Genomic DNA, 13,797 nt, shown 5'->3' with positions numbered 1-13,797 from the left:
ATAGTATACCTAGAAGAGTAATTGCAGTATACTTCAAAACTAAAATGTGGACTAGATGTATATAACCAGTAACTAATAGTATATTTCCAATATGCTATAAAGTATACTTTTATAAGCTAAAAAGTGGACTAGAAGTATAAAACAAGTAAACTCATAGCATATTTCCAGTATACTATGAAGTATGCATTTGTAAACTAAAGAGTGGACTACAAGTATAGAACTAGTAAACTATTAGTATATAAGTTTGCTTGTGGTATACTTGCAGTACAAAATAAAAAAAAAATACTCACCGTATACTCAAAGTTTACTTCTCTTAGACTTAAAGTATACTTTTTATAAACTAAAAGTGGGCCAATTTAATCCCAATAAGTATTAGATTAGTTTACTTACAAGTATGCTGTAAGTACATTGATATCAGTATACTTGGTACACAAAAGTATACTTAAAGAAATATACTTTAACTTGACGTACTTAAGCATACTTAATAAAATGAACTTGAAGTGTACTTCTTTTTTATAAGGGTAATTAATAGTGTCTCATACAGTATATGTGATTAATATTGATCTTTGATGGAGTTCCAGAGATTTTTGACTGCATTTACAGAGTTTGTACAGTGTTGTGCAAAAGTCTTAGGCACCCTTTTTTTTGTTTCATGCAAACTTTGGTATAGATTTCTGTTTTATTACTTCTACATTATTGAGTCAGTACAAAAATATTTTTGAGTTCCAAACATTCGGGTTTTTTTTTTCCAGCACAAAATTAAACATTACAGAAGGAAAAAAAAAACATGTTTGTAATGTGTTTGAGTACACAAGAGAGCACTTTTCAGATTAAAAAATAAAACATAATGAAGGCTGCTGGGTTTTGGTGCGAAATGAAGACGCAAGTGTGACAGTCAAAGTGTCCAGAAGAACCGTGGCTGGTTCTGGAAGATGCTCAGTAAAACCTACAGCTCATTTCCTTATAAAACTGCACTCATTGGACCTGAGACTAGTTACCTCCGCCAAGGAGGTTATGTTTTCAGTAGTGTTGGTTTGTTTGTTTGTTTGTTTGTTTGTTGGTTGGTTGGTTTGTCTGTTAGCAACATTACGGAAAAAGTAATGAACGGATTGCTCTGAAATTTTTTCCAGAGGTGTGACTGGGCACAAGCAACAATCCATTACATTTTGGCGGTGATCCGGATCACCTTCTGGATCCCAGATTTTTTTAAAGGATTAATTTTTCCCCATTGAAATGAATGGGCGCGAGACGCAAAAAACAGATTTTTCCTTCTGTAGGCCAAACCGTAAGGTTTAAAGTCATGAAACTTGGTATACTGATAGAGGAGTGGACCCTGATTGATTTCATCGAGTTTCATGTTGGTACATCTCATGCTCTAACGCCACCAACTGATCACAGTCTTACATGCGTTCATGCACGTAACTTTTGATCCTTATGTCCGATTTTCATAAGTCTGGTGCCATTGGAATCCTTGGAGCTAGACGATTCCAACGCACCCATGACGTCATTCTCCGCCTAATTAGAGTTTCCGCCATTTTGACTTTTGTCCAAAGTGAAGGTAGAGTGACCCTGGCCGCACGTTTTATCCGATCATCACGAAACTTGGCACACATGATCTCCAGTCCATGCCTAATGAATTTTATTCGTTTTGCTCTCATACGTCGAAGCGTTCGTCCGTGGCAGCCAATCAAAATCGATGACGAAGCCACCAAACAGGAAGTGAGCTCATATCACGGAAACACTTTGACATATCAAGACCATATTTAGTGGCATGATTTTGGACACCATCCAAACTACCCTTATCAAATATGGTGTCATTTGGCCACTAGGGGGCGTCACAATTAGCAAAAATGTATTTTGGCTCATATCTCAGAAACGCTTTGACGTATCAAGACCATATTTGTTGAGATGACTTTCGGCACCAGTTCATATACCCTCATCAAATATGGTGTCATTTGGCTACTAGGGGGCGCCACAATGAGCAAAAATGTGTTTTGGGTCATATCTCTTTACAGAGAAACTTTCGCGTGTTGACACAAAACTTGCCGTGTGGGCGTGCGGTTGCCTCTCTTGCCGGGTCGCCATGGCGGCGCACCTGAGCAAGCACACTTTTGCATTTTCTCTGGAAATGCATTCTAGTTATTACCTCCGCCAAGGAGGTTATGTTTTCGGTAGCGTTTGTTTGTTTGTTTGTTTGTTTGTTGGTTTGTCTGTTAGCAACATTACGGAAAAAGTTATGAACGGATTGCTCTGAAATTTTTTCCAGAGGTGTGACTGGGCACAAGTAACAATCCGTTAAATTTTGGCGGTGATCCGGATCACCGTCTTCCTGGATCCCGGAATTTTTTAAAGGGTTCTTGGCGATCTGCGCTCTCCGAGTGCTTTTCTAGTATTTTTTTTTTTTTTTAAACAAAGGGTCGTCTCACACCAAATATTGACTTTGTTTCATTTATTATGGCTTACTGATTACTGTATTTTTTTAATGTTGAAACATTACATTTCATTATTTTTTAAGCCATTTTTGGTCTACACCATTTCTTTACACATGCCTAAGACTTTTGCACAATACTGTGTGTGTGTGTGTGTGTGTGTGTGTGTGTGTGTGTGTGTGTGTGTATTCCTCTGGTTGGAAGTTATGAGCTATGATTACAGCAAATCTTACAGGTCAGAATTCTGCGTAACTGAGACACACTTAGTGTCAGTGTACTGATTAATTTTTCAGGCTAGTTTAGGACTGATGGATGATTTTAGTGCTTGTGTTCCCCTGGGAAAGCTGTGTATCACTGAGGGGAATAACTCTTTATCGAACTTTATTGTAAAGAATAATACGGAGGCGATCTAGTGTCTGCTCACTCGCTGGATCTTACTGTAGCACTGATCTACTTCCTGTGAGCACAACTGACTGTGGTTTCCTGACAGCAGAACTGTTGAATTTATTATGCTGCTTTTAAATTTACAAACTCAAACAATTTATTATCCTGTAAGTACATTTTTAAAAAATGTAAAATGGTTATCAGGAGTGGACGTGGCTGTTCTTTGGAAATTAAGGATGTAAAGCTTTTTTTTTGCTCTGCGGTTAAGTCAGACTTGCTTGTATTACCTCGACATCTCCTGCACACGACATCATCGTGGAGTGTGTAAGAGCCTTACAGGAGCCTGTTAAGATGAATCCTTTGTCTCTATTTATTTCACTGTGTGCTGTTCGTTTATTATTCTGTGTTTATGAATTGCAAACCTAAAATATAAATTATGTTTTTATTGCAGTATACAGATTAGACATAATAATAATAATAATAATAATAATAATAATAATAATAATAATAATAATAATAAGCTTCATAAGCATTAAACCACAAAACGAGATAAACTGAAAAAAAAACCTACCAGAAAAAGTCAAACCAGAAAAAGTACTAAAGAAACACCAGACAAAGAGGGAAACCAGGAAAAAGAGTTAAACTAGATAGATAGATAGATAGATAGATAGATAGATAGATAGATAGATAGATAGATAGATAGATAGATAGATAGATAGATAGATAGATAGATATGATTGGATAAAAAAGTCAAACCACAAAGAGTCAAAACAAGAAACAGAGTTAAACAGTAAACATTAAAAAACAGCATTTTAAACCAGAAAAGACTAAATTATACAAACAAATAGATAAAAATGTCTAAAGAAAAAAAAGCTCAGTGTACCATTACAGATAGTTTAACAATAAAAACAAGACAAAAAAGTGCCAGATAGATAGATAGATAGATAGATAGATAGATAGATAGATAGATAGATAGATAGATAGATAGATAGATAGATAGAAAAAAGAATTGGATAAAAGGTTAAACCACAAAAAGAGTCAAAACAAGAAACCGAGTTAAACAGTAAACAACAACAGACATAAAAAAAAGAGTTAAACAGTAAATAGCACCAGATGATAAATTTAACAGATAGATAGATAGATAGATAGATAGATAGATAGATAGATAGATAGATAGATAGATAGATAGATAGATAGATAGATAGATAGAAAAAATAACTGGATAAAAAGGTTAAACCACAAAAAGAATCAAAACAGAGAGTTAAACAGTAAACAACAACAGACATAGAGTTAAACAGTAAACGTAAAAAAAAAATAAATCAGAAAAGACTGTAAATTATACAAACAAATAGATAAAATGCCTAAAAAAAGGTTGGTGTACCATAACAAATAGTTTAACAATAAAGACAAGACAAAACAAAACAAAAAAAGTACCAGATGATAAATTAAACAGAAAAAGATAGATAGATAGATAGATAGATAGATAGATAGATAGATAGATAGATAGATAGATAGATAGATAGATATGAATGAATGGATAAAGTTAAACCACAAAGAGTCAAAACAAGAAACAGACTTAAACAGTAAATAAAAACAACAAACATAAAAAAGAGTTAAAACAGTGAACAAAATTAAAAACAGCATTTTAAACCAGAAAAGACTGTAAAATATACAAACAAATAAATAGATAAAATGCCTAAAGAAAAAAAGAAGCTTGGTGTACCATAACAAATAGTTTAACAATAAAGACAAGACAAAACAAAAAAGTGCCAGATGATAAACAGAAAAATAGATAGATAGATAGATAGATAGATAGATAGATAGATAGATAGATAGATAGATAGATAGATAGATAGATAGATAGAAATAAAAAAAATAAATAACTGGGTAAAAAGAAACCGCAAAGAGAGTTAAAACAAGAAACAGAGTTAAACAGTAAACGACAACAACAGACATAAGATTTAAATAGTAAACATAAAATAAAAAAACAGCATTTTAAACCAGAAAAGACTGTAAATTATATAAACAAATAAATAGATAAAATGTCTAAAGTAGAAAAAAAGCTCAGTGTACCATAACAAATAGTTTAACAATAAAGACAAGACAAAACAAAACAAAACAAAAAATTACCAGATGATAAATTAAACAGAAAAAAAACCCCTTACTCAACAAAGACAAAACCAAACAAACAAACAGACTCTTACCAGACACAATTAAACAAACAGACTCTTACCAGACACAATTAAACAAACAGACTCTTATCAGACACAATTAAACAAACATCAACAAACAAACACACAAAAACCCAAGCAAACAAAAAAATTAATTGCCAGACATCTGCATGGATTTCTTTTCTCGTTCCTTCTTTTGATTGCCTTCAGGCTTTGGGAAATGAATGTTTTTTGTTGCTGTTGTTGTTTTTACCTTTTCAGAATAATACAATGATGCATCACTGACTTGCTGCCTAATTGTGGTGTGTGTGTGTGTGTGTGTGTGTGTGTGTGTACAGGATGTGCCTTTCTAACTTACTGTGCCAGGGAGTCTGCGCTGAAGGCCCAGAGCGCTCTCCATGAGCAGAAGACTTTGCCTGGGGTACGTTCCCTCTCTTTCTTCTTTCCTCCTCTCTCTCTCTCTCCTGCTCGGTTGCTGAGTCCTCAGCTGAACCCATCATCTAACCAATACAAATTATGTTAATCGAAGGCCTGTGTTTGTGGAGATGACTGGCTGTGTGCCATGCCTGCTCAGTCTCGATGCCGTGTGATCTCGCTATTCTCCTTAATGATGCTCCATGAGGCTTCTCCTGGTCCTTACGTGGGTGTGGAGGCGTAGCACTCCTCTCCACCAACACACAGCACTTTCAAAACCCACTGCGCCTGACCTTAGATGTTGTCAGAAGCAATCTTCATCTTCAGAATGCACTTTAAAGCAAAAGTTTTTCAAACTCCTTGTTGGCTAGCTTGGCTTTTATGGCGGATACGGCAGGTTCTTGTCTCCAGTGTTTGCTGTTGCTGCCTGAATTAGGATTCTCACTCTGGACTTTTTTTTTATTTTTTATTCCTTTTATCTACTGAAACAAAAGTTCACTCTTGTCTTGTGCTGTGTTCAATTCATACTTACAGACACACTTTCAGTGATGTATCACAGGAAAGCACTAGCACAGACAATAAAGGACAATACAAACCGTGAAAATATAGGCCACAGATCATGAACAATAAGTTTACAATATATAAAAAAAATACGCCACGGTGTTTAGATAACAGTGTGAGATCAGATGATATACAATATACTGTACATGATAACAAGTTACACTTGAGACAGCGTACTTGAGTTCTCATTTCTGATTGGTTAGAAGTTAATTTATTTTTGTATAACAATACGGCTTGGACAGCAGCTCTGGCTTTTTTTTTTTAATATTGTTTCTATAGCAACAGCTTATACACATGGACTTGTACTGCAGACGCTCCACATAATCTAAAGGCCCGGTCCTACAATACCGATAACTACAACTATAACGATAACTATAAATAAATGGGTCCCCTGCAGTTTATGTGGTCGATGCTCACACCAGACTGATAACGATCCCTATAGCCCAGGCCTGGGTTTATCCGTATCGGTGAAATTGCTTCTGGAGCGATTTTTCCAGGCCTGCCTGGACCTGATCCAATAAAACATCTGACCAATCAGGTGATTGTTTACATGTGACGTTGTCTGAGCGCGTGTTATTTTCAGCGACCCCGGGTATCTTTGTACATCCTTGTTGCATCATGAAGTCACAGAATACGGATTCACAGAAAATAAAAAAATATAATACAAAGCACGGATCTTTTCACAGATATGTGCCAATTTTTCCATGAACTATCAATCGTAAATTAATAAAGTAAACATATAAATGCAGGTAAGATGTTTTAATTATGAACTTCGGCAGTCCAAACGTTTAATTGTTTTAGACTTGTTCATTTTTTATACGTGATGCATCATCCGTATGAAATCCGTAAACAATCTGTAATAACTGTTAGATAGATAGAGATAGATGGAAACAATAGACAGACAGACAGACAGAAAAAAGATAGATAGATAGATAGATAGATAGATAGATAGATAGATAGATAGATAGATAGATAGATAGAAAAAAGACAGACAGACAGATAGATAGATGGAAAAAATAGATAGACAGACAGACAGACAGACAGACAGACAGACAGACAGATAGATAGATAGATAGATAGATAGATAGATAGATAGATAGATAGATAGATAGATAGATGGAAAAAATAGACAGAAAAATTGGTAGATAGAAAAGACAGACAGACAGACAGATAGATAGATAGATAGATAGATAGATAGATAGATAGATAGATAGATAGATAGATAGATAGATAGACAGAGAAAAAATAGATAGATAGAAAAGACAGACGGATAGATAGATAGATAGATAGATAGATAGATAGATAGATAGATAGATAGATAGATAGATAGATAGATAGATAGATAGAAAAAAGCCAGACAGACAGATCAATGAACTTGAACAGATAGATAGATAGATAGATAGATAGATAGATAGATAGATAGATAGATAGATAGATAGATAGATAGATAGATAGATAGATAGATAGATAGATAGAAAAATTGGTAGATAGATAGAAAAATTGGTAGATAGAAAAGACAGACAGATAGATAGATAGATAGATAGATAGATAGATAGATAGATAGATAGATAGATAGATAGATAGATAGATAGACGATAAACTTAGTTGGAAACCACACATTGATAATGTAAAGAGAAAAATCTCTTAAACAATTGCAATATTATACAAAATGAAACGTGTAGTAAACAGTAACTCACTCTACTCACTCTACTGCTCTCTCATCCTCCCGTATATAATGTACTGTGCTGAAGTATGGAGGAGCACATATAAAACAATTACACAACCTATCTACATGTTACAAAAGAAAGCCATAAGAATAGTCAGTCAAACCCATTATCTTGCACCTACAAATCCTCTCTTCATCAGTAAACATATCCTAAAATTTGAAGATCTAGTTGATCTAAATACAGCCGTACTGATGTATAAAGCTCACAACAACATGCTTCCACCCTGCTTGCAGGAGCTGTTCGTACCCAGACAGACACAGTACAACCTTAGGGGGACAGGAATATTTAAAAATCCAAAGTCAGGATCAACATAAAAGGTAAATGTATATCGGCAAAAGGGGTAACTCTATGGAATAATCTTGATAAAGAATTAAAAATGTGTACATCTCTTACTAAATTCAAAAAGATGTTCAAAACTAAAGTATTAAACAAATACCAACAAAAATTAGCATGATGCATTTGTCCGTGTATAAGATAGGCCTACCTATCTTAAGCATCATATATCTTAATTTTGATAAGGCTTTTTGGCAGATATGGTAATTTACATTTACGCTTAGTTGATGTATTTTCCCAAGATCTATTGCTTTTACTTTGTTAAACCATAATTTGAAATTGTATTTAATTTTTTTTTTGTATTTTCTTTAAAAAGGGTAGGCAAAATAAGCTTCAGCTTCAGCCTACGCCTTTACAGTGCCTTTCTGATTTAGCTGCCCTGACTCTGTGTATATGTTTGTTCCTTGTGTAAATGGACCAAAATAAAACTATTACTACTACTACTACTAGATAGATAGATAGATAGATAGATAGATAGATAGATAGATAGATAGATAGATAGATAGATAGATAGAATTATATAATACAAAGCACGGATCTTTTATTCACGAGTATTTGATATTTTCCATGCACTATCAATAGTAAATTAATAAAGTAAACATATAAATGCAGCTAAGATATTTTAATTATGAACTTCAGCAGTCCAAACATTTAATTGTTTTAAACTTCTTAATTTTTTATCCATGTTGAATCATCCGTATGAAATCAATAACCGATCTGTAATATAATGAAACGTCCATGACTGATTGTAAATTATTAGCGTCTGTGATGCACCCGTATTACAGTTTTTCACAATTGTTAAGACACATTTTTTGAATCCTCCTGTCCTTTTCTCAAAATTCTAAACACAAAACTCTTTTCTCTAGTCTGCTTAACACCAGACCATATCACAAGTGAAATATGGTCTGGAATCCGCCTATTGAATTTCTCGTAGGGGAGGTGTGGTTTACGATTGTCAACGGCTGTTTTTTGGACGTTGCGAATGTCTATCATTTGGCGTATACGTAGCCCATGGCCAATCATGGCAGTTGTACCCGGTGACGTAGTTAGAGCGACGAAGAAGACGAAGAGGCAACTCTTGATAGCATTTTCCTGCTCTGGACCAAGCTGTGCTGCAGAAATCCCGAGATTGCCTGCCTCCTTTACCTGGTCTTCCACCAAGGCAGTCAGTAGCGAGACTACTGCAACGACCGGGGTTTGGCTAAACCCCATCTGCTTAGCCACTAAGGGGGCTAGCTGGTAAATGAGACTTTTACCAAACCCTGTCGGGAGCAAGGCAAAGGCATCTGTCTTCATGTCAACGAAAGACTGTAACGCCAAACGCTGTTCTTTTTTTTAAAACAAACTTTCGCTCTAAACTATTCAGAACAGTGTCTAAAGCTTGATCGAAAGTTTGGTTCGTATCGCTCGCCGCCATGTTAAATGTGATCCGTAAACAGTCCCAAATAAACTACAAGCTTCCGTTTGTCGAGTAGTACGCGTCACCGTCTTTCCACCCCTCCCCACTCTCTGATTGGCTCCCTAACTCAGGCGAGCCTTTAGACCATAGTTTCCATGCTGTCTTTTCAGATCGGAACGATTGTGCAAAGCAGCATGGGATTTCCCAGGCTATCTTTTCTCAGACTACATTCACAAAACCTCCGATTCTTTTTGCAAAACCATACCATCACCTCAAAATAGTTTTACATGTGCTCAAAACCGAACAATGTTGTCAGATCTTGCACGAATCGGTCAAAATAGAAAAACTGCTGAGCCGTCATTCAACACTACACCAAAAAAAATTGAAAACACAGTGGTCAAGGCATGTTGCTCATGGAGAAATGTTTATTGGTCACAATAAAGTATAGCATATGCATTTTGCATCTCCAAAAGTAAAGAAAAAAAAGATTTCACAACTCAGTGGATTTAGCATTTACCCGTATTCTGCATTCAAACAAACTATAGTAATAGGTACTGTGAAAAAAAAATCATCCTGAAATTGACAAATACAAATGAAAGTGTACAGCCTACAATGTACTGTAAAAGGTAAAAAAACAAAAAACAAACTCAAACGACTTTACACAGTTGATCATTGAGCTTCATTGAGCGTCATCCTGTCTTTGGGCTGGGTCAGACCACAGCACTTCATTCGCATCACACGCTATATTTGCCCTTGCCAGGCAACGGGGGAAAAACCCCTAGTGTGCCGTACCCAGCCCTGACACATCTCCTCGCCAATGTCATCACAGGGTAGTTCCATGGCCTCAAGAAGATTACACCTGGTGTAGGGCTGTCGCTCGTACACCTTCCATCTCCAAGTAGAGAAAAACTCCTCTATTGCATTGAGGAAGGGAGAGTACGGTGGCAAGTATAGGTTAATGAAATTCTGATTCATATTGAACCATTCTCTGACTTGGACAGCGCGGTGAAAACTAACATTGTCCCAAATTATAACATAAATAGGCCGCTCAATCATCTCATGTTCCTGCTGTTCACTTGCAGACAACACATCTCTAAGACCACCAAGACAGGTGAGAAGGTGCTGGGTGTTATATGGCCCCAGAGTGGCATGATGGCGAAGAACACCCCGGTTGCTTATAGCAGCACACAGTGTTATATTAGCACCACGCTGGCCAGGGACTTCAACAATGGCTCGCTGGCCAATTATGTTCCTGCCTCTCCTTCTTCTCTTGGTGAGATTGAAGCCAGCTTCATCAGCAAAAATGAATTCATGGGGTCTCTCCATGGCGTCCAGTTCAAACATTCTCTACAATTAGACGGATATAGTTTTGTAAGTGCTTCAAAGAGACAGCCCTATGCTGTGGAGTACAATGTATGCATTCTTCACTAACATATATTGTATATGTAATGTGATGCTATTGAACTTGACAATAATATGTACAACCCCGATTCCAAAAAAGTTGGGACAAAGTACAAATTGTAAATAAAAACGGAATGCAATGATGTGGAAGTTTCAAAATTCCATATTTTATTCAGAATAGAACATAGATGACATATCAAATGTTTAAACTGAGAAAATGTATCATTTAAAGAGAAAAATTAGGTGATTTTAAATTTCACGACAACAACACATCTCAAAAAAGTTGGGACAAGGCCATGTTTACCACTGTGAGACATCCCCTTTTCTCTTTACAACAGTCTGTAAACGTCTGGGGACTGAGAAGACAAGTTGCTCAAGTTTAGGGATAGGAATGTTAACCCATTCTTGTCTAATGTAGGATTCTAGTTGCTCAACTGTCTTAGGTCTTTTTTGTCGTATCTTCCGTTTTATGATGCACCAAATGTTTTCTATGGGTGAAAGATCTGGACTGCAGGCTGGCCAGTTCAGTACCCGGACCCTTCTTCTACGCAGCCATGATGCTGTAATTGATGCAGTATGTGGTTTGGCATTGTCATGTTGGAAAATGCAAGGTCTTCCCTGAAAGAGACGTCGTCTGGATGGGAGCATATGTTGCTCTAGAACCTGGATATACCTTTCAGCATTGATAGTGTCTTTCCAGATGTGTAAGCTGCCCATGCCACATGCACTAATGCAACCCCATACCATCAGAGATGCAGGCTTCTGAACTGAGCGCTGATAACAACTTGGGTCGTCCTTCTCCTCTTTAGTCCGAATGACACGGCGTCCCTGATTTCCATAAAGAACTTCAAATTTTGATTCGTCTGACCACAGAACAGTTTTCCACTTCGCCACAGTCCATTTTAAATGAGCCTTGGCCCAGAGAAGACGTCTGCGCTTCTGGATCATGTTTAGATACGGCTTTTTCTTTGAACTATAGACTTTTAGCTGGCAACGGCGGATGGCACGGTGAATTGTGTTCACAGATAATGTTCTCTGGAAATATTCCTGAGCCCATTTTGTGATTTCCAATACAGAAGCATGCCTGTATGTGATGCAGTGCCGTCTAAGGGCCTGAAGATCACGGGCACCCAGTATGGTTTTCCGGCCTTGACCCTTACGCACATAGAGTCTTCCAGATTCTCTGAAACTTTTGATGATATTATGCACTGTAGATGACGATATGTTCAAAGTCTTTGCAATTTTACACTGTCGAACTCCTTTCTGATATTGCTCCACTATTTGTCGGCGCAGAATTAGGGGGATTGGTGATCCTCTTCCCATCTTTACTTCTGAGAGCCGCTGCCACTCCAAGATGCTCTTTTTATACCCAGTCATGTTAATGACCTATTGCCAATTGCCCTAATGAGTTGCAATTTGGTCCTCCAGCTGTTCCTTTTTTGTACCTTTAACTTTTCCAGCCTCTTATTGCCCCTGTCCCAACTTTTTTGAGATGTGTTGCTGTAATGAAATTTCAAATGAGCCAATATTTGGCATGAAATTTCAAAATGTCTCACTTTCGACATTTGATATGTTGTCTATGTTCTATTGTGAATACAATATCAGTTTTTGAGATTTGTAAATTATTGCATTCCGTTTTTATTTACAATTTGTACTTTGTCCCAGCTTTTTTGGAATCGGGGTTGTATATAGTACAGTACCACAACTAACTGTACACTTACCTGTACATACTGAAATTGCAGCTTCTTCACCCTTTCAGAGTTACGTTCAAAGGGCACTCTGTACACTTGTTTCATTCGTATCCTGTTATGTAGGATACGGTCTATGGTGGAAAGGCTCGCACTATTGATTCCCTCGAAGTCTGTGTGGTTTTCAGTAATTTGTTGCTGTATTTTTTTTGATAGACAATGTCAACTACAATGGCCTCCTGCTGGGGTGTGAACATGGGTGTCCTCCCACCCCCGTATGGCAAAAAGAGAATGTGCAAAATATATGTAATGTAATGTTCTACAGTAGTACTGTAAACTTTCAATGATAAAACAGTACAGTAAAGTAGACTGTACCTGTTCTCATGTCTGAATCTCCGGATTATGGTGGACACAGAGAATCGACTGACGTTTGGCTGGACTCTTTGGCCTGCCTCCCTCATGGTTATGCCATGCACCAGTACATGGTCTATGACGGTAGTCAGAATTTCATCAGAAATTGCCACTCTTCCTCTTTCTCTGCCTCGTTCTTGTCCTCTGCCTCTACCTCCTCTTACACGCACTCGTCCTCTGTGTCTCTGATCCATTGTTGTCATGAGCTTGCAGGACCAACCTGCTTGCCCTCTGAACTGGCTTATACTGGTTGTCATGTTGTCGTGACATGATGAGAAATAAGCGTGATCAGTTTTGAATCGTTGTGTTCAATGGATGAGACGTTTCATTTGTGTTCATATTTTGCCACTTGTTGTTACCATTATGCATCACAAGTGCGTCACAGTGGCAACTGTGTTTTATTGCATGAGAATGTGTTTAGAGTTTTGCAAAAGGAAGGACTGAGATCTGCAAATAGTGTTTTACTAGGTGAAGATAGTTTATGGTTTGTCAAAATTATGCTCAATTCAGTGAATGAGTTTAGACAACTGAGCAATTGATTCACACAACAGGAATTAGTGTTTTAGCAATCCGTAACCACTCCGTATTTTGTATCCTTTTTTATTATATTTCCGTAATCTCTGATCTATCCGTATTATACAACCACCGGAGTGTGTGCATGGGTTGTGTTGGAGTCCAAGCCGTACAGTATGACCCGGAATAATGTGCTACTACTTGGAAAAAACTTTCATGACTATTCCTAAGTTTCATGCATTTATTTCCCTGAGTGTCAGGACCAAGCGATATTATAGTCGGGATTATAGTTATGGTGTTTCTGCTCTAGACTGGAACTAAATCCAGGTAGAGGTACAGTCATAGTTAGAGTTACCGGTGTTGTGG

At 37.0% G+C, this 13,797-nt stretch overlaps 1 protein-coding gene across 21 annotated transcripts in view; it reads left to right on the top strand.

Annotated features, from left to right (window-relative positions):
• celf6 (CUGBP Elav-like family member 6) overlaps window positions 1-13,797 on the top strand; it is a 436,542-nt gene that overhangs the window by 19,933 nt on the left and 402,812 nt on the right. For all 21 annotated transcript variants that reach the window (XM_060923308.1, XM_060923302.1, XM_060923296.1 and 18 more), the window contains exon 2: window positions 5,323-5,405. In XM_060923308.1, the coding sequence (XP_060779291.1) occupies window positions 5,323-5,405 (83 nt within the window). The remainder of the gene's footprint in view (window positions 1-5,322; window positions 5,406-13,797) is intronic.

The sequence above is a fragment of the Neoarius graeffei genome, chromosome 6, assembly GCF_027579695.1.
Source record: "Neoarius graeffei isolate fNeoGra1 chromosome 6, fNeoGra1.pri, whole genome shotgun sequence".
Classification (NCBI taxonomy): domain Eukaryota; kingdom Metazoa; phylum Chordata; class Actinopteri; order Siluriformes; family Ariidae; genus Neoarius; species Neoarius graeffei.
This window is presented reverse-complemented; position numbering and strand designations above follow the sequence as displayed.